Source organism: Aquarana catesbeiana, linkage group LG02 (assembly GCF_042186555.1).
Source record: "Aquarana catesbeiana isolate 2022-GZ linkage group LG02, ASM4218655v1, whole genome shotgun sequence".
NCBI classification, from domain to species: Eukaryota; Metazoa; Chordata; class Amphibia; order Anura; family Ranidae; genus Aquarana; species Aquarana catesbeiana.
Window position 1 is genome coordinate 652806089 of NC_133325.1, and position 24977 is coordinate 652831065.

Here is a 24977-nt window from a genome sequence, read left to right on the forward strand (position 1 = left end):
TAAATGTAATTTAAACAAAACGTTCAGCCACAGATTCTGTACCCATTACAGGCCCTACCCATAAGAATACAAAACCCCTTTTTTATGATACTCCAATCAGACATCCACTTTATTTGGGCCAATAAAGTGCCCAGACTAAAATGTATGGTTTTACAGCACCTCGAGGAGGGGGTCTATCCCCAACAGACATTAAGTTATAGTATGTCTCCATTCACCCAAGCAAAATCATAGACTGGTGTAGACATTGACACACTAAACTGAGGGCAACATTGAGCATTCTTATACAACAGCTCCTCTGGTTGCACTACCCTACCATTGCTGTAATACCTGGCCACTACTGAAACCTCAAATCTCATCCTACCCTGATGCCTACCTGGATTGTACCCAAATATTTTTCAACAGAAAAAAACACATTCCTGGACCTTCCAAATTGTTGCCCATAATAGAAAACATTGCTTTTCCATCAGGTACGCAAGACCGTTTTTTACAGCATTTCGAGAGGTGGGTAAGTAGAGTGTCTTCCATTTCATCCAAAACCATTTTTGGATTTCTTCAGATTTCAACTCCAATTACCTCAAACTTTCTTCTATGGGAACTTGGGAGACATAGCCAGCCATTACATTTTCTCTCCTCCGGCTTCTACATTTAGGTCCCGGTTCACACATATGCGATGCGGGAACCAGCACGATTCCTGTGCGGGTTCCTGCATCGCATGTCACTCGCAGGCAGTTCACACTGCCCTCTGCGAACTGCTGAGGGTGTCAGTAGAAAGATAATTATAAATAGAAACTTGTGCGCTGCTATAATGGTGATAACGAAATTTCCAACTGTGAAATTAATGTGAACAAAAAGGAACAGCTGCTACCATTTAGTAAGTGAACTCACACTTATAGAAACAATCAATAAACCAATAATGGTGTGCTTATTCAATACTAAAAAAATGTATCTCCACATCTAAACAATGAAAAGGTGCAAAAGAAAAAAACACAATAAAAATCCAAACAAAGAAACAAGTCAAGGGAATGTGATGATTCAAAAAAGGACCCACCAGGGTCTATTCAAGCCTAGTTTATCCCTTTGAAGAAGCCAAGTGACAAGCGACGAAACGCGTTGGTTGGGCTGGTGACGTCATTTCCGGTATCTCGTACATCGTAATTAGCAGTGAGGAGGCGAGGAGCTCGTAGCTTGGAAATAATATTTGCATTCAGTACAAGACGTGGAAATTGTAAGTGCGCATATTCTTATGTTTCAATAAATCTAGTTTTAAATGGTATTGCACGATGAACTCTTTCTATATATTTTGTGTGTGTCCTTTATTATCAGAGCTGGTGTTCCTGATGACCGAAGATCTCCTTTTACTAACACTCAAGGCTTGAATAGACCCTGGTGTGTATTTTTGAGAGGAGCGGCCAGTTCATTCAGAGGTGGCTGGTGGAGGTGATTGCACATTCATTAATTTGAGGCACGAATTGCATCACTTACAAGCAAGAGGGGCATTCACTTATTTTAGGACCATCACATTCCATTGGACTCAATTCATTACTTTGATTTATATTGTGTTTTTTTCTTTTGCACCTTTTCATTGTTTAGATGTGGAGATGTACATTTTTTAGTATTGAATAAGCGCACCATTATTGGTTTATTAATACAAATACACCCATGCGATCCGATTCCAGTGCGGACCAAAAAAAGGGTTCTAAACCATTTTGGTGTGAATACGTTGCAATGCGATTTCAGCCACAGTTTGTATAGCTGAATTTGCATCGCATAGACATTACATGTGATCTGCACAGCAATGCGATGTAAATAACATGCAATGTCTGTGATTGCACAAGTGTGAACCCAGCCTGAATGTCCCCTGACCCCTTTTGAACAAGGTGCACCAAATCGGGCCCAGTCAGACAAACTTAATCAGTTACTTAGAAACTTTTCCAACAGACCTTATTACCTCCCCCTCCTTTATAGAATGGTGGAAAAGGGACCTTGACCTAACCTTCACCCAATGGATAAACTGCAGATTCTATCCTTATCCACTACATCCTCTATCAGTTACAAATGCCACAAATCCAGATAGAACATTTTTCAAACATCCCTACCTATTGTTGGTCACATTTTTTGATCTTGCCCCAAACTCAACCATTTCTGGAACCAATTCACACAATTATTTGAAAATTGCCAGACCATTTATGCCCAAATCTCCTGGATTTAGTCACTTCACCAGAATACCCATCCACTTAGAAGCTACAAACGCTCTGTCTTGATCCACTTGATAAATGTGGCCCACGCATGCATTCCAGCCCCCTGGAAACAACCCATTTTGCCCACAGTAAACCACTGGTTTGACAGAATAAATAATATCATGTTCATGATATACCTAACTAGTTCCCTCAAACACACCACCACAAAATCTTGAATCTCTTGTTATCATCCCCGTATTTTTTTTTCTTCTTCTTTCCACCCCAGGACCGGTCTGCAAGGGAAAGGTGGGGCATATGCGATTTTAACCACCCCCTGCCTTTTAAAATTTTATATTTTGTTATACCCCAATAAAAGTTTTAAGCTAACCCAGTAAGTTGACCCTCAGACCAACCCCCCCTTTCCACTACCTTCACCCTACCCTTTAGTTTATACTATAAAACCTACCAAAGCATTACTGGTTCCATTATACAAACCTTGAATTTTTTATTTTTTTTGCCATGGTTTCCTATAAGCACTAACAATTTACAACATGCAAAAAATTGGGATTTTCAAGGTGCCTCAATCAGTACTTCTACACGTTTTTATTTAGATTGTTAGATCATATTGGAGGAATATCCTTTTTTCCTACATGATCTAACAATCTGTTTATTACTAATTTGTCAGCAAATTTTGTTTGTGTTTCTTTACTCACTATTGGTGTATTTTATTTCTAATAGCTTATGCAGCACTCATAAGACTCCTGAAGAAGCCACATTGTGGTAAAACATGTAGAGCCGAGGTCACTGCAGTAATGCCTAAGCTGCATGCTCTTTTGTGATGGTTTAATATTTGTATATTTTTATTTTTTATTAGATTTCACATAACAATTCATCACAGTCTTACAGTGTCTTTTTATAACATCCTAAATACTTCCATCCAACTGTGTATCTTGCATTACCATTAATTAGTTCTTTAACTCAGTGTTAATTTTCTTTTTGTCCTTTTACCTCCACCCCCAGTCTAATTGTTATCCACCCCTAAACACAACCAAAAGGAAAAGAAAAAAACAAAAAAACAAAAAAAAAAAGCAAGCGAAGGTAAAGGACTCCTCTTCCCTACATCTCCCTCTTCCTCTCCTCTCTGCCGAATACTCTACCCTTCCATTCTCAGACATGGACCACTTAGCAAATTTTACATGTTATCCTGATCCCTCTCTATAAGCCAGATAAGGGGCCCATCCCTCCTTTTCCTGTAGAAAGTGATAATATAGTTCTGCGTACTCTTGTTGGCTTTCCGGCCAAAATAAGCCTCAAAAATCTTGATCTGAGATCTCTTAGAAAGCTTGGGGGGATCTTAATTGGCAGGGTCTGTATTATATAAAAAGTCTTGGCATCACATTCATCTTGATAATATTTGTTTTCCTGAGCTATGTAAAAGTTTCTTTATCCCATCTCAAGAAATCAAGTTTGATCTGTCTTGCTATTGGTACATAATTAAGCTTGAATAGTTTATTTAAATTTTTCGATATTTTAGTCCCTAAATAGCTTATTTGAGAATCAGTCCATTTAAAATCAAACTGTGTAGTTATCAAGTGTAAAAGGGGCGTATTTATTTCTATCCCCATCGCTTCTGTTTTCCCGTAGTTTACTTTAAAATTAGATATTTCCCCATAATCATGTAACTCCGATAGCAGAGACGGAAGGGATATAACTGGGGAGGTTATAAAGAAAATTAAATTGTCGGCATATGCTGCAAGTTTCTGTTCTTCTCCCTTTGTTTTTATCCCCTTAATAGTCAAATTCACTTGCATTTTTCTTAAAAAGGGTTCTATTGTCAAGATGAAAATCAGGGGTGAAAGTGGGCATCCCTGTCGTGTTCCATTCTGAATGGAAAAAGGCTCAGAGATTCTATCACCTATCTTTACCCTAGCGCTAGGTGTTGAGTATAGATTGGAGAACCAGCTCAACATCCCATCTCCCAGGCCTATGTGCTGTAATACGATTTTTAGAAAAATCCAATCTACCCTGTCAAAGGCTTTTTCCGCATCAGCGGAAACTATCACCATTGGTTTCTGCTGCCTTTGTGCAAGGTAGATTGTATTCACCACCCGCTGTGCATTCTCTCTTCCCTCTCTCCCAGGGGTGACTCCTACCTGGTCTAGATGTATTAGGCCCGGGATGTGATCTTTTAATCTCATGGCTAAAATCTTTGTGAACACTTTTAGATCAACTTTCAGCAATGAGATAGGACGATGGCTATGACATTGAGAGGGATCCTTCCCTTCATTTGGAATAACTGTTATGTGTGCCAATAACGTTTCTGTCGGGATTCGCTTCTCTTAGCGTAATGAATTATCTCCTCAGTCAGTTTTGGCATTTCTGTCTCTTTAATATACTCCCTAGCCACCTCCCATTTCTTTTGAGCATTTTCTGAGGTGGATTCCCCTTCTAAATGGTACAAGCTCTCATAATACTCCTTGAACACCTGAGCGATTTTCTGTGGGGTGTTAACCATTTTACCACTCTGCGTTTTAATTTGTGTGATATAGTTTCGTGTAGTAGTTTCTCTAAGAGCGGTTGCAAGCATTCTCCCTGGTTTATTTCCAAATTCATAGAATGTCCGTCTCCCTCACGTTAATTTGGCTTTAGCTTTGTCTATAAGCAGGGGATTCAGTTTTTCGCGTAGATCTGCTAATTCCTGTTCTATTAATTGTGCCTGGGATTTTTTGTGCACAGCTTCCAGTTCCCCAATATTTTTAAGCAGCGAATCATTCTGCTCACTAAGTTTCCGTTTCCTATGTGCCCCCATGGAGATAAACATGCCTCTCATGACGCACTTATGTGCATCCCATATACAAAAGGGCGTTGTTTCCCCAGTGTCATTTAATGTAAAAAAGGAGTCCAGTTCTTGTTTTAGTTTACTCTCATATTCAGTCTCTTTAAGGAGAATTTCATTGATCTTCCAATGCCACTCTCTGGGTTCTGCCTCCCCTATTTCTAGCATACAACTTGTCGGAGCATGATCTGAAAGGGTAAATGATCCCATCAACACTTCTATAAGGGATGTAATTATGTTTTGGGAGATCAGAACTTAATCAATTCTGGTATATGTGTTATACTTTGCCGAGAAAAATGTTTAATCTCTGTCCTGTGCATGAACCGCCCTTCCAGCTATCTATCAAATGCAGGTCCTGTAAAAGTTTTTTCGTTTTCCTCAGTTTGACGTATGATAGATGAGAGGATCCTTTTGATGTGTCCCTCATCGGCTCTAGGGCCATGTTAAGGTCGCCACCCAACACTAAAACTCCCTTCCTATGTTGTTGCACTTTCTGCAGGTGTAACTCCAGGGAGTTTACTTGATCTTCATTTGGTAAATATAAGTTTACCAACGTGACTTTTTGATGGCCCAGGATTCCTTTCACTATAAGGAGATGTCCTCCCTCCTTGGTGATTACCCCCAATTCCTTCCATGACATCTGTTTTGATATTATAATAGAAACCCCACAGGATTTAGAGGTTTGAGATGTACTATGATACACTGTCAGGAATCTGTGAATTTTTGCAACTTGGGATTTTGTCTCTCTTAAAATGTGTTTCCTGTAAAAAAATAATTTGGGATTTAAGTCTTCCTAATTCCGCCATGAGTGTTATCTGTTTCTCTGGGATATTCAGTCCCTTGACATTATATGATATAAAGGTTATCTTAGTCATTTCTATAGTCGGCTAGATTTGAGAGAGAGGAGAAGAAGTGGGAGGAAAAGGCAAAAAAAAAAAAATTAGAAGTTCAAATATAATAATTCCCCCTCCCTAGGAGTAAAAACTCTTCGGGTGGGTAGGTGGCTGGGTACAACTCTGGACCAGTCCTCTACCCCTAAGGAAAAAAACCCACAACGCCTCTGACTTTACCTCCACCCGGAGGAGAGGTGTTTTTTATGGGGGTGTTGTCAAACAGGCAAGAGTCTGTGCACTGAGATCTTACACAGTGCCCTCCACATAAAACTCTTTCTATAACCTCTACCAAATCCGCACTTTTTCCTTATTTCCTACGACATGGAAAATATTTTTTAATCAACCAATTTTTCTGATCCTCATTCACCCATCATATATGATTCCATATGTTGTACCCTTAGTCCCCTGATCCAGCTTTTCTATCGTGCATCACCTGCACGACAGAAAGAAATAAAAGGAATTAAACCGTTACTTCAGACCCAGCTCAATTGATACGTCCCTCCCCTCCTCACCCGGCATCTCCTCTCCCTATCTATTTTTTATAACTGTTTTATATAAAATGTCCTCCTCCTCTACTCGCTTCGTCTCTTTATGCCATCAGTTTAATGAGGGCAACCGCTATCTGTTTCCCTTTCCCCTACCTTTTCCTTATCGCCCTTCTATTGTTAGGGTACATTATATTCATGTACCTTAATCTTTATTAGAGAGATTATTTCTTTTCCCCCTCCCCTTTCCTCCCCCTTCTCTTTTCCCTCTTTTTTCCTTTTCTCTCTCACAGATTCATTCTGATTTCCCTCTCTCTTCCATTTTCTCCTCCTTCCCCCTCCCCCCTCTCATGGTTCCCAAAACAAAACAAAAAATTTTACTTCAATGTCATTATGTGTATTTATTTATTTATAATGTATAATATTTGTATCTTGATGGTATTTTATCAGTTTGTAAATACAATAAATTGTTTTATTTACTTAAATGTTACATGTTACTTTTATGAGTACCGATTATGGCACCTTGAAAATCATTTTTTTTTTATATGTTGGAAATTGTTAGTTTCTTCTGGGATGTGGTGCACTTGATCCCTTGACACCTGGTAGCTTTTAAGTATAACTAAAGGCAAAACTTTTTTGGGGTTTTTGGATGGAGTGGAGAGGTATTAAAACACTTATCAGTTTTTATTGTTGTCTGTGGCCCTGTTATGGAGAGTCACAATCTCTATTTGTCCTGTTTACAGTTATCATTGAAAGTGAAAGTAAAAGAAAATCTCACATTTTGGGTTGTCCCCAGAAAAGTAATAGAGGGGAAATCTTCCAATGGGTACAATAGTTCTGGTGACCTGGGGGCCCCCAAGGAATTCCCTTAATTTGTGGGGATTTCCTCTCCCTTTCTATTTGGCTATAGGACAGGAAGTAAAGGGAGATCTCCGCAATGGGACACAGATGGCGAAAAAAAAAAAAATCTGACAGGGATTATAACCCTCTCCTACGCTATCCAAAATGAAAAAAAAAAAAAAAGTTTTGCCTATAGTTCTGCTTTATTACTCCTATAAGCACCATTGTCATAACTGTGGATATGTTATCTTACGCAAGTCAGAATGCATATGTTTACAATTGGACTTCTTTGTTCTTACTGTAACCCTACTGGTGACAGAAAATAAATAAAAAAAAAAAAAAAACCTTCTTTAGAGGGGAGGTTTTTGTCTACATTTTAGTTTGGCAACAGTGTCACGTTGATATATTAATAGGTAATAGTGCATCTAAGTTCACCTACCTTCATAAAATCCATCATCATCCATGTCACCATAGATGTATATGTATTCACCAGCTGTGAGAGGCAGTTCTGCTTCAGGATTTTCATTGGGCCCATCAAATGGATTATAGCTAAAAAAAAAAAAAAAAAATTATATATATATTATAAACTTACTAACGATATTATCAAGGTACCAATATGCTATACTGGTCAACTGACAAGCTGCAACATCATGGTGCATACCACAAATATACCTGTTGTAGGTGAGAATTATGCTCCCGACTTGGGGCCAGAGACAGGATTCATTTAAGTAGCTGAAAGGACCCAGCAGAATGTTGCTAAACACATCCTTCATTATGACAGATATTACTCAAATACACTCACCTGTATCGTGCAAGAAAGACTTGTAACTTGGCAGTGGGACGGGTTTCAGGTTCTGGATTTATTGACACGCTATCTGGCTCCAGCTCCTCCATTTCACTGGCAGTGTCCACCTGGCAAAATAGATATTAACATTCTGGAAAAACTAGCTTCGCACTACAATGTTTGGAACTCCAACAGTGGACAGTTTGACAAAATCATTGACACACTAGCTTAAAAAAATGCTCCTAGCAGAAGCTTTTGAGCTTTTTTTCTGCCTCTAGAAGCAAATCCTGTGTCCATGCACACTGTTTTAGTCTAGAACGGTTTTTGAAGCTGCAGCTTCTAGGAGCAGAAAAAAAGAAAAAAAAAAAAAACAACTTTTGAATATTTGGGAGCGATTTGCCAGCAAAAAATAACGCTAAATGCTCCCAACTGCTGCTAAAAGCTGGCAAGAATTAGCGTTTTTCTGGCATTTTTTAGCTTATATTGTGCATGGAACACTCATGATGACACCCAGCAATCACACATTGTAGCCGATTAGGGAAAGCAGAACGGGGACCATATTTTACCTCTGGTGTGGGACAGGATTTGGAACTCTCATGTATGGATTCTGATTTCGATGAGGTGTGTGGTGCTTCAGGCTTCTGTTTTTCTTTGGCAGCTGCATGTTTTGGGGTCTCAACATTGCTGACCTTGGAGCTTGGCTCTGGTGTCTCAGGCAACCTTCTTTCCTGATCAGGCTTATTCTTTTCATTTGCAATCCGAAAGACTGAATCATTCACATCTGCAATTAAAAAGTAACAGTTACAGTTTGAATCCATCTTTTACCCATCAGCAAAGCAATATTACAGATCTAAGTGTAATTTAACAATATTTAAAAAGCAAATCCCTTCACCCTTTGTGTCACGGATAAAAGGTAAGTGTGACTAAATCTAATACATTTTTTTTTTACAAAATGAGAAAAGACAAGCTGGCACGTGCAAGTGAGAATGCTATGCTGAACTACCTGCATATCAGAATTTCAATATACTGCCAGCAACATATTAAACTGTTTAAAACAACTAAAGTCTTGATAAGAGTATGATGAGACCCTGCATTAAAAAGGGACCTACAACATCTTCTGGAACGCTTTCTTGAAATTCTCCTGTGTCTTGTATAAAAATGAATAAAAAAAAAAAGGGACCTACGGTTGCTGTTGCAAATCAGACATGTTGGTTTTCCCTTCCTTAATGCGTTTGCTTTTATTTTTCCAAAACTTAGATGACTACATACCCCAAAGCAAAGGCTCCACAGGTTAGTTGGTCCAACTAAAAAAAATACATTGTACTACCTAAACACTTGTAGCATTCAATTGTCTGTATGAAATAGCCACTTAGTTGATAGACATAAATATTTACAAACAACCATGTGAGTAGCCCATGTACCGGTATGCACATGCTCACTGCTGTTTAGAAAGATTCTGAAAAAAACATCATGTATCTAGTTTGCACTGTAATCTCCTAACTAGCTTTGAATTATGACAAACTGCTGTCACAGTCCAGTAAAAACATTGGATTAAACTGCTGTTGGGATTTGTAAATTGCTGATGGATTATGTAACAATGGGATGGAGAAAGTCTTTTCACCCAATTTAAAGAGAAACCCACTATGACTTTGGTACCTACAACCAAAATTAAATGGACAGAGGTATGTAGAATTGGAATTGTAAAGAATTTAGTCCAAAAGTATGATGAGTCTAGCCTTGAAGGCAGATTAGTCATTTTTGTCCTATAATTCATTTGAAGAGCCATTGAAAGGATATCTATGAGCATTTATATCTATCAGCATTTTAGTTGATCTGGTATTTTATTTAAAGCTAAATATACACATCTTTGCCATTTTAAATGGCAAAAACGCACTAGCACACCAGACCTGAATGCAAAGGCCTATACCTTCAAAACAGGGCATAGCAGTCCAGGTCAAATATTACAACAAACATGCAGGAAGACCTTCACATTGGTGACACATGCCATGCAAAATTACTGGGTGCATTGACATACTCTGTGCACTACCCCACACCAACACCAGGTTGCATTAACACAAACAGGTCCTAAATTGAATACCATCAAATGAGAGATAAATAAAGCTTGGACTGCTGCCATCCAGACTAATGTCTACCCAACTGATCACATCCCAGGAGGAGAACTCATCTAAAAAAAAAGGACTGGGCATTAGAAGTCATAACACTGTAAAGCATTAGTCAGTCATTGTTTTGCATCTTTGCCGAGCTGATTAAAGAAAATACATTGATGACATTATCAGCCCTAGTTCTAAAAGGCGTTATCCACCAGGTAAAGCACTTTGATGTAGTTTAAAATAAAAATTATGAACTGCAAAAAAAAGATACATATTGTTAACTGTTAAAGCAGATTTAAATTGCAACAAAAGTGCAATAAATCATAAGAGGAATCCAGATGAAGATTCTGTACTTTACACAAAAATAATCCACAAGAAGCCTTAATTCCATAGGATGCAGCCCAAAATCTAATAATCCCTGAAAATAATCAGGCACAATACACAGCGTTAACACACTAGGATAAGAATGCTTATTTTGACAAACTTTTTTCCAGCAGAGTCCAAAAAGATTTGAAAATTCTGGCCACACAGCTTAAAATAAGGATCCTTATCCTTGTGTAGAAGCTTTGAAAATTGTGCTCAATAAGATGAGCTTTGATTGTAGTTCTGTTTAACCAATACTGCAATTTCTTTATCGTACATCACAGCACACCATAATAATTACTATGTGGGTTACAGGTCACCTTCAGGTGGACACTGGCACACCCTAAACAGGAAGTTGCCTCCCTATATAACCCCTCCCATACTGGGAGCACCTCAGTTTTTTTTCGCCAGTGTCTAAGGTGTTGGTCACGAGTGAAGATGTGCTCTAAAGAGCTCTGCTGGAGGGATCCTTGCTGGATTTAAACAGCCTCAATAGACCAGATTCATCCATAGTGCCACTGAGGCCAAGGTGGATGGTACCCAGCCTCGTATACGAAGCACGAGGTTTTGCCTGTAATGCCTCTCCTTGCAGGGCTAGACCCCGGGCTTTTTGGTCATGCTTACATTACCAAAAGCTTTTCCAGGTGGGGTGCTAATACAGGTCCAAGGGAGTGGAACCCCAATAAAAAGGGACCCGGTCCTTGAGGGTTTGCTAACGCAGCCCGCCGTGATGGGTGAAGTTTGGATCTGTCTGACTTCAGCAGTATCCTGTGGCAAGGATAAGGTAAGGGAAGAAGCCTAGGAACTGTAAAAAGTCCACCTATGGTTTTTTCTTCCATGATTAAAATGTTGTCATGCCTTAAAGTCTCCACTAGAGGGAGTAAATGTACATACCTTTAACACTGCCACTCAGTCAGCTCTGTGAATGCCTAAGAGCAGGTGTGTGGTCTCATTCATGCAGCTCGTCAGGGGATTCCTATCAGGAAAGAAGTAATGTATTCTTCCCCGAGGGAAGGGGCTAGCAGGTACATCAAGTGTAATCCCCCCTAACCCCCCCTCCTCGGGGGGTGCGGTGGCTTCCCATATATTTTGTATGTGTATCGTGTTTTTTCTGCGTCACAGTGGTGAATGATCAGGCCTCCCCCTCCCCCCTCTCCTCGCACTGGGTCTGCCGACTGGCAAGACCCAAACGCCACTTGCATGCGCGGGAGCCACTTCAAAATTGAAAAAGGGGGGGCGGGTTGATTTGCGGAGGGGGCGTGGCTTAAGCACGGCGACATGTGCGGGACGTAGCGTCCACGAGACACACAGCGCAGGGGACACAGATTTTGCAGATACAAACAGTGCTTGCTTCGGCAGCACATACACAAAAAGATACAACTCTCCTCAGCGAAAGAGCTGGAGATACAGCTGCAGATCACACAGGAGCGGTGGGGTCACGTAAGGCGCTGCAAACAGGCATTTTCCCAGTAAAGGAAACACTTTTTACTCAGCACCAAGATGAACTCTATTAGCGGCATTGTATGCTAGACTATTGCTCAGCAAGTAGTGCATTTACTTAGTGCCTCTGCTTTTATGCTTAGCACTATGGATCCCAAAGAAGACACCACAAAGAAGGTACCAAAAATTTCACCCCCAGGCACTGGGAACTCCAGTTGTGCCTCCACACTGTCATCCTCTCCTGAAATATCAGATGTGGCAAGCCAGGGTGAGTCATTTGAACCAATTGGTGATGCAGCTGCTTATCACATCTCAGCCCCTGTATACGTGACTGCATTTTCCTCTGCCCTGCTGGGTCTAAAAGGAAGATTAGCGGCTTTAATCGCATCCTCCATCCAAGAGGATAGGAAGCGTGTTAGATACCCCTCTCCCACCTTAGACCCTTTACCAAGGGGACAGTAGGTAGAGGATGATGTGTTACCCTCAGGTGATCAGGAGGAAAAACAAACCGATTACTCCTCTGCGGAAGAGAAAACGGTAGATGAACCTTTTTCAGCCTCGAAATCTGAGAAATTGCTGGTACAATCTCTGATGGACATGGTTCGTTCCACTTTCAAGCTACCCCTAACGGAGTCAGCTGAAAGTTCTGTTTCTTCTTTAGATTCATTAAAACCTTCACAGCCTTTGCATGCGTTTCCTGTCCATGCATTACTAGAAAAGATTATTTTTGCTGAATGGGATCACCCGGATAAGCATTTTCTCCCTCCAAAGAGATTCACAGAACTCTATCCTATGGAGGAGAAATTCACCAAAAAATGGAATGTACCAGCAGTTGACGCTGCGATTTCCAGTGTGAATAAAAGTCTAACTTGTCCAGTAGACAATGCACAAATTCTTAAGGATCCAACACAGTTAAAAGGTTGGAAACCCTGTTAAAATCCTCTTTTTCCTTGACAGATGCCATTACTCAGCCTGCAGTCGCTGCAATAGGCATCTGTCAGTCCCTAAAGGACCAGTTTAGACAGGCCCTTAAGGAGGTTCCTGCACAACAAGCCCTGGATTTGGCCAAACTACCAAAAAGCATTATGTTTTGCTATAGACGCCATGAAAGATTCTATTCACCAGGTGTCCCGCCTTGCACTTGTGCTAGTACACATGCGTAGGATCCTGTGGTTAAAAAATTGGTCAACCGAAGCACCATGCAAAAGGCTCCTGACTGGTTTTCCTTTTCATGGGGATCGGCTATTTTGGGATGATTTGGACAAATACATCCAAATTATTTCTAGTGGGAAAAGTACTCTTTTGCCAGTCAAAAGAAAGTATAAACGCCCTTAATTCAAGCAGACTATTTCTCCTGCATCAGGGGCATCCGCCTCTAGGGAGTGGCGACAGCCTCCGTCGTCAGACTCTAGAGGAAAGCCTCGAGGTCAGGCCCAAGTACAAAAGAAGTCCTGGGGGCGGAAATCTGCAAAGCAGAATTCTAAAGCCTCATTATGAAGGGGCGCCCCCCCTTGCCAGAGTGGGGGGAAGACTTCTGAAATACTCAGAAGTCTGGCAAGAGGAAATTCAGGACAGATGGGTCATCTCCACGGTGTCTATAGGATACAAACTAGAATTTCGGGAGTTTCCACCGTCTCGTTTTCTGAGGTCAAACGTTCCCAAAGATCCAGCGAAAAGGCAATCTCTGTTTCGGGCACTAGACCGATTACTGGCTCAGGGGGTGATCATACAAATCCCCACAGAAGAGCAAGGTTTGGGGACTTTATGCAAACCTCTTTACGATACCAAAACTGAATGGAGATGCCAGACCCATTCTAGATCTAAAAAATCTAAATCAGTTCCTGAAGATCCGCTCCTTTCGCATGGAGTCGATCAGATCAGTGGTTTCTATCCTACAAGGAGGAGAACTTCTGCCGTATATCAACATCAGGCATGCATATCTGCATGTCCCTATATTTCCCACTCACCAAGGGTTTCTGCAGTTCAAGGTAGAACAGCAGCATTTTTAGTTTGTAGCCTTGCCCTTCAGGCTAGCTACAGCCCCCTGGGTGTTTACAAAAGTTCTGGCCTCACCTCTAGTCAGGTTAAGGGCACAGGGCATAACAGTCTTGGCGTACCTAGTCGATCTATTGCTAATAGACCAGTCGGTGGCTTGTTTGGAGCAAAGTGTGCGCATTACAACCAAATACCTGATCTGGGTTGAATTCTCAAACTAGAGAAGTCTTCCTTAAAACCGTTAAAAAGGCTGGAGTACTTGGGTCTGATCATAGACACGGCCCAGAAAAAGGTGTTCTAGCCTCAGGCAAAGATCAACTCCATAAGAGAGCTGGTGCGGGTGGTCAGGTCGAAAGGAGATCCCTCCATTCGCCTTTGCATGAGGTTGTTAGGAAAGATGGTGCGACAGATGCCAACCTTTCAGGTTGGGGAGCAGTACTGGAAAAGACAACTGTCTAGGGACAGTGGTCCAGAACCGAAAAAGCCTTGCCCATCAACATCCTAGAGATTCGGGCAGCGCATCTGGCTCTGAGGATATGAACATTCAGGTTACGGGATTGTCCTGTCAGGATCCAATCCGACAATGCCACAGCTGTGGCCTATATCAATCACCAAGGGGGCACTAAGGGTCAAGCAGCTCAGAGAGTGGTGGACCATATTCTAGCTTGGACGGAAAAGGATGTTCCTTGCCTATTGGCAGTCTTCATTCCAGGAATACAGAATTGGCAGGCGGACTACGTGAGTCGCCAGCAGTTGTTCCCGGGGGAGTGGTCCCTTCACCCCGAAATTCTTTCTGGCTATATGCCAAAGATGGGGGATCCCGGACGTAGATCTTTTGGCGTCCAGGTTCAACATGTAGTTGGTCAACGTTATGTCAAGGACAAAGGATCCACTCGCATGTGTGACAGATGCGTGGTGAACCCATGGGGTCAGTTTTCACTGAGCTAGGCTTTATTCCCTATTCAGTTGCTGCCACAGCTTCTTTGCAGGATCAAACTGGTAAGAAAGCCGGTAATTATTGTAGCCCCAGCATGGCCCAGAAGGTCCTGGTATGCAGAAATCATAAAGATGGTGGAGGATCCATGGTCCCTTCCACTACGGCCAGACCTACTCTCACAGGGGCCGATATTCCATCCTACCTTACAAACTCTAAGTTCGACGGTTTGGCTATTGAAGCCCACATTCTGAAAATATGTAGTCTCTCCGGGTCAGTGATTTCTACCTTCATTAATGAGGCCGGCTTCCAGAGTTATATATTATAGACTCTGGAGGGCTTATATTTCCTGGTGTGAATCCAAGGGCTTGCCACCCTCGGAAATATAACTTAGGTAGAGTTCTTGTTTTTTTCTACAAGTACAAATGAAGCTGGCCTTCAGTACTATTAAGGGCCAAGTCTCTGCTTTATCGGTCTTATTTCAAAAACCGCTTGCTTCGCATTCTTTGGTCCGGGGTTTTTATATAAGGTGTAATGTGGCTTATTCTGCCAGTTAGACAACCCTTGGGACTTGAACTTAGTTTTTTGTCAGTATTGCAAAAACAGCCCTTTGAACCGTTACAGCATACTCCCTTGGTCCTTCTGACAAGGGAAATAGCGTTTCGGGTTGCTATACCCTCTGCAAAAGGGTATCAGAGTTGGCCGCTCTTTCCTGTAAAGAAGCCATATTTAATTATTAAGGTGGTTTTAGGTTTTCACTTAAACCAAGATATTGTCCTACCGTCGTTTTTTTTTTTCCAAAACCAGGGTCTAGGGTAGAGAATTCACTACATTGTCTTGATGCAGTGAGAGCGGTCAAGGTCTATCTAAAGATGACTGCTCACGTCTGAAAGACTGATGTTTTATTATGCTGCCAGAGGGTCCTAGGAAGGGACAGGCAGCGTCAAAAGCCACTATTGCTAAGTGGATTTGGTAAGTTATAATTCAGGCATAATGGTTGAATGAATGATTTCTAAAGCGCTGCAAATGCGAACTGAATCGCCTCAAGGTGCTAGATCCGTTCTGTGTTGTCAGCTTCTTAGAAGAGATAGGTCTTGAGTTTTTTTCTGAAGGCCTGATGGCTTTCTTCCATGCGGATGTAAGTCAGAAGAGTGTTCCATAGCCGTGGTCCTTGGACTGCGAATCTTCGTTCTCCCTTTGATTTGTAGCGGTATTTGGGAATGAGGAGGAGGTTTTGGTTAGATGATCAAAGTCTGTGATTGGGTGTGTAGTGTTTTATTTTCTCTTGAAGGTATTGAGGAGCGTTTCCTTGTATGCATTTGAGGGTGAGGCAGAGGGTCTTGAATGTGATCCGATTCTTTACGGTTAACCAATGCAGGCTCCTCAGGGATGGGGAGATGGATTCCTAGGTTTTTTTTTCCTGTTAGCAGTCTTGCCGCCGTGTTTTGGATGAGTTGTAAGCACGCAAGCTGATATTGGGGTAATCCTATGTAGAGGGAATTTGCATAGTCGAGTCGGGAATTGATGATAGTTCCAACTACTGCTCCTTTGTCCTCTTCTGGGATGAAGGGGATGGGTCTACGTAGCAGGCGGAGGAGATGGTGAGATCCGCTAACTACTGATCCTATTTGTGCATCCATTGACATTTCTGAGTCTAAGATGACTCCGAGACTCTTGGCTTTGGTGCTTGGAGAGATGGTCTGTCCAAAGATGGTGGGAGGTGTCCACAGGATCTTTGTTTTGGAATTTTGGTTAGCGTGTAGGAGAAGAAGTTCTGTTTTTAAACCGTTGAGTTTGAGGGAGCTAGTGGTCATCCAGTCATCTATCAAAGTGAGGCATTTCTGTAGTTACTGATGATGGTCTTTTTGTCCAGTGATGCGGAAGTAGAGTTGAGTGTCATCAGCGTATGAGTGGAAGCAGAGGTCCAATTTTCTGATGATTTTGAGGAGTGGGTGGATGTAGATGTTGAAGAGCACTGGTGACAAGGGTGAACCTTGAGGGACTCACAGGAGATTGTGCGGGTTTCCGAGGTGAAGGCTCCTAGTTTCACTGTCTGAGAGCGATTCTCTAAGAAGGATGCGAACCATTGTAGACCAGGATCTGTGGCTCCTGCTACTTCTGTGAAGCGGACGAGTAGAGTATTGTGGTCTACTGTATCAAATGTTGCACTGAGGTCCAACAGTACCAGGAGACATGATTCTCCGTCATCTGCTGCTTCGAGGGCGTCGTCCCATATTTTGAGAAGTGCCGTTTCTGTGCCATGGCCTGGGCGGAAGCCTGATTGCAGAGGGTCCAGGAGTTTGTGTGTGTCCAGGTGGCGTTGTAACTGTTGTACTGCTTTCTCCATAATCTTGGAGATGGTGTTGAGGCTGGTTATCGGTGTGCGGTAGTTAGGGTCATTAGGGTCGAGGTTGGGTTTCTTTAGCATGGGTTTGACGATGCCTTGCTTGAGGATGGTCGGAACAATCCCTTCTTTGAATGACTGATTTATGAGGGGTGTTATCGTAGGAGCCAAGATGTCAGAACATTCTTTCAGGTGTTTTGTGGGAATGATGTCGTTTGGTGATGTGCTGTCTCGAAGGCTTCTGACGATGTTTTTGGTGGTGTCAGTGGTGATTGGAGTCAGAGAGAAATTCAGTGATTGTGTGATGTTTGTGTCAATATCTTCTTTTTGCTTTGGTTGAGTGAGGTTGGTTGATTTAAAGGGTAAGATTTCACCTTTTCATGTCAAAGCGCACTCTACTAGAGCAGTTAGTGCTTCTGGGGCAGTGAGTCACCAAGCCTCCATGGCTCAGATCTGCAAGGCCGCAACTTGGTCTGCAGTCCATACATTCACCAGATTTTATCAAGTGGATGTAAACAAAGGGCATGAGGATATCGTCTTTGGGCGCAGTGTGTTGCAGACAGCAGTATAGGTCCTCAAGTCTGTTGGCGCCCTACGGGTTGTCTCTTCCTCCCCTCAAATAGCATTGCTATGGGACATTGCACATAGTAATTACTATGGTGCTCTGTGCCCAGTGATGTATGATAAAGAAAATAGGATTTTTATAACAGCTTACCTGTAAAATCCTTTTCTTGGAGTACGTAACGGGACACAGAGATCCCTCCCCTCTTCTTCTGGGGTATATGTATATTGCTTTGCTACAAAAACTGAAGTGCTCCCGGTATGGGAGGGGTTATATAGGAAGGCAACTTCCTGTTTAGGGTGTGCCAGTGTTCATCACCTGAAGGTGGCCTATAACCCACATAGTAATTACTATGGTGCTCTGTGTCCCGTGATGTACTCCAAGAAAAGGATTTTACAGGTAAGCTGTTATAAAAACCCTATTTTTGACACCTCTGCCCTGTCTGGCAAGGCAGGAGACCCGATGTTTCTTTGTGACACTTAAAGGTCTTGTTCCTCCCCCAGTCTGTGACTAGAGCATGAAGAGAGAAGCAGAACACTGATGAGTTCATCTGTTTATCACTCTACAGCTCTACCAGCGAGTTTGTTAGAACGTGCCCAGCACAGCACAACTGATTAGCTTCTGGCATACAGGAGATTGAAAAAGGCTGATACCAAGTCAAATTTAGGTACATACACTGCATGGATATAAAATATACATGTAATAATCTGAATGACACTAGTACCAGTTTACACTGGTACTGGATGCATTATGAAAGTTTTTTTTTTCTCATGCCCTGATTGGTGTGTGAGGAAAGTGAAAGCCGGCTGCCATTGTTTACATGTGCGGTTATCACTTGGTACAGAGCTAATTTCATTGACTCTTTACTACTTGTCTGTGAACTGCATTGCTTTAGTGCAGTGCTTGTGCATCTGCTAGGGGTGCGTAAGAGCATTTGAAAAAAATTTAAAAAATAAAAACGTTTTTAAAACATTGTCCTGCCTTAAGGATTGCGCCTTTATGTATTTTGTGCGGATGACAAGTAGCTAAAGTGCATAGAGGTCTAAAAGTGCATAGAAGAAATTTAGGTAATGACACAACATCTATAAAAGGGCATAATAGTGAAAAAAATTGCTTGAAATTAGCTCCATAATTTAGAGTGTCCATGAGCAATAATTTCTGTGAATACTTCCAAAAGACATCTCCCTGGTTTCCCTAAAGAGGATGTAAGAAAGTAAAGCAGAAGTTTGGGATGGAATTTCTCTTGGATTTTACTGGTCTGCTCTAAGCAGAGCCCTAGTTCTTCAGATAATCTATATTTTTTCTGACTCCTCACAAAAAAACAAACTTTTACAACAAAGGGTGCATGCACACAGCTGTATAAAAATATGACAACTAGTAAGCAGAATCTTGCTGGCAGAAGTTAGCAGAATAGCAAGATCAGTACAGTACAGTATTTACAGTGCAAATAGCCTTCAATTGCTAAGACGCAGACAGCTTCTGCCATTTAGCATTCTTCTGTTGTTCGGACGCAGGCAGCTTCTGCTGCTAGCATTCTTCTGTGCTAGGAAGCACAGGCAGCACAAACAGAAAGCATTTTCACTGTACTCATGTAAATGTTATAACAAAGCAGCATAAAAAATGGTCTATACACAAAACCTCAGATGCAGATTTTTTAAATTTTTTCTTTACAAATCTGAATGCAGCACAAGTGTACTGATCTTAATGCACCTGTGTGCATGAGCCCTAAAGTGGGTTTTAGTTGGTTTCTAACTGCCAAGAGTCACTATGTGTTTAGAGTGGTTCTAAAGTTCTTTTCTTCAACCTAAAATAATAATCCTGTTATACTTACCTGCTCTGTGCACTTACATTGGAGAGTGGACCCTTACCTCCTCTTCTGGGGTCCCCCCACCGACACTCTCCACTCCTTCACTGTGTGCCCCCATAGCAAGCTGTATGCTATGGGGACACACATACGGGTGCGCTCCCAAGCCAGGCTGTGTGCATCCATAGACACACACACAGTGTGGCTCGGTCCCACCTCCCAATGGCTCCCCACTACTGCCTCTGTGTCCTGTGAGAGCAAGGAGAGAGGAGGGAACTGCTGAAGACGGAGTGGGGAGGGAATAAAACTACTGGAATGTTTAGTTGCACAGAGCGGACCTAAACCTTCTCTTCCGGGGTTACCCACTGGTGCCACGTGTGTCCATAGGCACAAACTACGTGGTTTTTTTTGCTCTGTTGCAAACTTTAAAGATTAATTTTTTTACAAAGTGCATAGCTACAGTGGTGAATATGGACTTGTTTTAAGCCCTGGTATATACTGGTGTGGTGCAGGAAACGCAGCAATTCCTGTGTTTCCCACACCACATAGCAATCGCACTGTGTTCATGAGATCTGCTTCGGGTGTCAATCGAAAGTTAATGACACCCCGAAAGCCGGTCTCAAAACGCAGTGCGTTTGTAAAGACCCATGCGATCTGGTTCCAGCGTGAACAACAAAAAAAGCTACCCGCACATTTTTCATGCAGATGTGGTGTGATGTGAGCCATCCAAAATGAATGGGCTCAAATTGCACTGCACAGAATCGCATGTGAATTGCACAGGAATGCAGTGTGATTTCTGTGGAAAACACATGCGGTGTGCAGTGCTAACCAAGGCTAAAGTGTGTTTACTGCTTGTTCAGAATACGTAAGAACTTTAGTCTGCATAGTCTGTGCACAGATTCAGTTTAAGTGGCACATTTATTCATATTAAAGGACCCATTTTCACCTTCCCCTCCAAATGGGGGTACATAAAATCCAGTAAGATTTGATTTCCACCAGTGGTTTATCACTGCATGTTTTTAGGAAGCATTCACTGCACTCTCATTTCTCATTCTCATTCCTTATGGATTTGAAGTGTTTAGAAGTGTGGAAACACATAATATTGGAAGACACAGTCACTTTTTCAATTTAGAACGTTGCTTTATGTTTTTCTCTGTGTAGCACCTTTACTTTGTTTTACTGTTTCGTTTTTTTTTTTAATTCATGAAAGTGTATTTCTTCCCAAAAAAAATAGCATTTGAAAGACTGCTGCGCAAATATAGTGTGACATAAAATATTGCAACGATCGCCATTTTATTCTCTAGGGTCTCTACTTAAAAAAAAAAAAAAAAAAAATGTATATATATATATATATATATATATATATATATATATATATATATATATATATATACACACACACACACATATATATATACACATATACACACACACACACACATACATACATATTTATATATATATATATATATATATATATATATATATATATATATATATATATATATATATATATATATATATATATATATATAATGTTTGAGGGTTCTATGTAATTTTCTAGCAAATAATACTGATTTTAACTTGTAAGCAACAAGTGTCAGAAAAAGGCTGAGGCTTGCAGGGGTTAAAATGAACCAGTCTTGTATTTTTTAAGAACTCCAAAATCCCTGCTGCTAATGCTACATTTGCCTCATCTCTCTACCACAAAAAAAATTGCTACTGCAAAGCTGCCACATAGTGTTTCCACAATTTGACCTCAGCTGGCAAGTTTCAAATGTTTGCTGTAGGGTAAATCATGTTTTGCATCTCACAATTTGCGTTTTATTCCTGTATTCCGGCACTGTAAAGCTGCCGCACAAGGTTTCTGCAGCTGGACATCAATTGACGAATTTCTAATGTTTGCTGCAAGGAGAATCTAGGGTTGACTTAAAGTTTGCGTTGTATTACAGTGCTCTGCCACTCAAATTTTTTTGTGGCTATTTTCACTAAAATAATACATGCCATTTTTTATTTCAAGATAAAACCCGACTCATCTTTCCCTCATATATGGAGGCCTAACAAAGCTGCTTATAGATTGCTGAACTCTGTGTTTTTTGACAATAGTTTGCTTATTAGCTTAGAAATTGGTCAGAATTTAGCTTGAGGTTTAGCATCCCCCCCCCTCCCAGATTTCAGTGGGGCTTGATGCTAGGTTTGTGTTTAATGGATTTCAAGCAGGATTTGACAAGCCCCTTATGAATCGAACCCATGGAGATCTGCTCATCCCTACTGGTGAAAAGTTCAATTTAAAATGCAGCCAAGAAAGCAGTAACCTATGATTGAAATGTCAAGGCTATTCAATTATAATTCAAATACAGGTGTTTGTGTGATTTACCTATTGGAAAGACAAGCAACTTCATAATAAACAGTATATTGGATTCATGAAACCCATGTAGAGAATTACCCGTTGTGTCCTGCTTGACTGAAGAAAGACTAGGAGTGGAGCAACACTGAGGTGGAGGTAGTTCTGAATTCACCAGTGTAGAGGTGAGGAGGTCAATGTTTCCTGTTTGCAGACGAAATTTTTCCAACTCGTGTGACAGCAGACTGAACTGCTCTGTCTGACTACGACATTTTTCCTCTAAGACCTTCACCGTAGCCTAAAAAATAAAAAAATATAGCACACTTGGAGGGATATGATCTTTAAACTGAGATAAAGTAATGTGGAAAACAGTCAAGAGCAAAGGTGTGCAAAGCAGATCAGATGCATAATCAAAATCAACTAATACAGAGAATGTACGGTGGGGCAAAAAAGTATTTAGTCAGCCACCAATTGTGCAAGTTGTAGTGTGGATTATTCCTGCGCTACCATGATGGAGAAATGAGGGGTAAAAAAAAATGCAAGTATGAACAGCTGCACGCACTGAAATGGGGTCAAACGGAGCCCAAAAAATGGAGAGAAATAGGGAGAAGGTTGGTGCTGCGCTATCCACAAAAATAGCTGCTTACAAATAATATAAGTAGAGGGCTGCTAAAGAATAGTGCAAACCACTAAATAGATCTCAACTAAAATGACATGCTAATATCCAATTGCGAAATGGACACATATGCTATGTGCTAAATACTACAAAAAATATACAACGAAAACATGAGTGTAGTAATGTGTAGATATAAATATAAATGGATGCATATACCAAATCAAACGAACACATAAAACAAAAAAATGAATATAGCAGGAAGATAAAATATGCAAAAAACATAAAATCAGTGTGCAATCACAATATTGTAAACACCTTCCTGTGCAGACGTGCAAAAAACTCATAAAAAGTGCACAGTGGTTTGTGACATAAATATTCCAATAAGATCACACAGTGTCACAACAATCAATAATCCAATTAGATCTAGTAGCAAGAAGCGTCCGGATACCATGCAACTGTGTACATACGTGAAAAAACACAAAGTATAATGTGATACTGTCCTCTAAAATGCAATGCAAAAAAGTCCAATGTGCTCAAAAGAATGCAGTGAAGTGCCTGGAATCAAATAAATCTGTGTCCTCTTCGTGCATAAATCACACTAAAGTAAGCAGTGGCCCCTTACCTAGCGGCACTAGGTAAACCGCAGAGAAGTAAATACACGTGACTGTAGTCTTTACTTGGGGTCCTAGGCCAACGCGGATCCTGTCTCTGCCTCCATGCCTCAATGCAAGTGGGACCGATAATAAAGGACAGGGGGGTACCATATAGTGTAGTATGTTTTTAAGCAGAGCTTTATTCAAATCATCAAGATGTACTCACATTAGATGTAACAAAACAAAACCTCTCTCCTACGAGCAGCGAGCTCGTTAGCCTCAGTCAGTATGAAGTGCCCATTCCGTCCCTACGTGTGACGTTACCAATCACATGACTTCATCAGGGGATAAACGAAAAGGCACTTTGCTGTCTTTAAATAGTCTAAACCATTATTGCTAATGGGCGGCCATTTTCTTGTAGCCGCATCCGCCATTATTTGGAAGGCCGTGTGCGCGGCCATTTTTTGGTTTGTAAATTCTCTATTAACATAACGACAGGTGGAAGCAGGCTCACTGCGCATCTCCATGCCTACAGTGTACAGCAAACGGAGGCGCAGCCTGAATGTACGGAGAGGGCTGGTCTGTTGGCACAAAATGCTGTGAGATTGATCAAACTGCTCACGACAGACAAACCGTTTTGGGAAAAAAATTATCATCAGAGCAAATGTCTGAATGGGATAAAAACTACAAATGGGAAATATATAATTAAAATTATAAAAATATATATAAAAAATTTAAAAAATGTAAAAACTTTAATTGATCTGTGTGTGTAGTAAAAATATTAATTAAAGACTATGTAATTAAAAACATTCTCAGTGTAACTGGGGACAGAATGGGCCTCAACACTGGTCTGTGCATATACACTCAAATACATATCTCATAGACCTGGCATTATACATATCACATAGGCCTGGCATTATACATGAATAGAAACATAAATACAGAGAGGGGGGATATTACATACTGGAAGCAATAAACGAAATCCATAAAACCAGTGGATCAGATGCGTGTACATCCACTAACAACAGACCATGTGGGTGTCCATGCATCTGTTAAAACAATATATCTCTTTTCCTTCAATCGACCAGTATCCCTTCACACAAAAGATTGTGCCAAGGGTGGATGATAAAAGAGTGGGAGAGGATTGTGATAAGGGTAGATGATAAAAAATGGGAAAGGTCGACATATATACTGATGCTCGGGTTAAAAATCGCTAAGGAAACAGTTCAGATCAAATTCGATATTCAAACCTCTAGGCGAGAGTGTGTCTAATGTGAATATCCGTTTAGATTCCAACTGGCTGAGGGTCCTAACTTTGTGGCCCCCTCGCCAGTGTCTAACATACGGTTCTATTCCCCAGAATCTTAACTGTGTGGGGTCTTTGTTGTGACACAAGAAATGCTTGGATATGCTGTGTTTATCGTACCCATTCAGGATGTTTTTCACATGTTTCTTAATCCTTACCCTGAAGGGTCTTTTAGTGTGGCCTATATACTGTAGGCCGCAGCTACACTCAAGGGCATATACTGCTCCTTCCGTGTTACAACAGATGAACTCTTTGACTTCGTATGTCTCTCCCGTGCTGGTTGATGTGAAGTGAAATTTCTTTTCGTTGGGGCGTTCTGTTCTTAAACATGCAAAGCATCTTTTACACGGGAAGAAGCCATTTCCCGTGAAAAAGGAAAATGCTTTCTTTGGTGGATCAATTATATTCTTCACAATTTTATCTCAGAGAGTTGGTGCTTTCTTGTATATAAATTGGGGGTTGGTTGGTAACCTGTCCTGTAAGTCCTTATCTGCCAGAAGTATATGCCAGTGTTTTTTGATGATCCTCTCGATTTTTTTGTACTGTGAAT

General features: G+C 41.1%; 1 protein-coding gene across 9 annotated transcripts in view; it reads right to left on the minus strand.

Annotated features, from left to right (window-relative positions):
* Positions 1–24977, minus strand: part of TSPOAP1 (TSPO associated protein 1) — a 381255-nt gene that overhangs the window by 134820 nt on the left and 221458 nt on the right. For 8 of the 9 annotated variants that reach the window (XM_073616534.1, XM_073616535.1, XM_073616529.1 and 5 more), the window contains 5 exons: positions 22015–22210; positions 10114–10200; positions 8582–8796; positions 8034–8143; positions 7671–7780 (listed from right to left, as the gene is read on the minus strand). In XM_073616534.1, the coding sequence (XP_073472635.1) occupies positions 7671–7780; positions 8034–8143; positions 8582–8796; positions 10114–10200; positions 22015–22210 (718 nt within the window). The remainder of the gene's footprint in view (positions 1–7670; positions 7781–8033; positions 8144–8581; positions 8797–10113; positions 10201–22014; positions 22211–24977) is intronic. The other variant, XM_073616531.1, reaches the window with a different exon arrangement.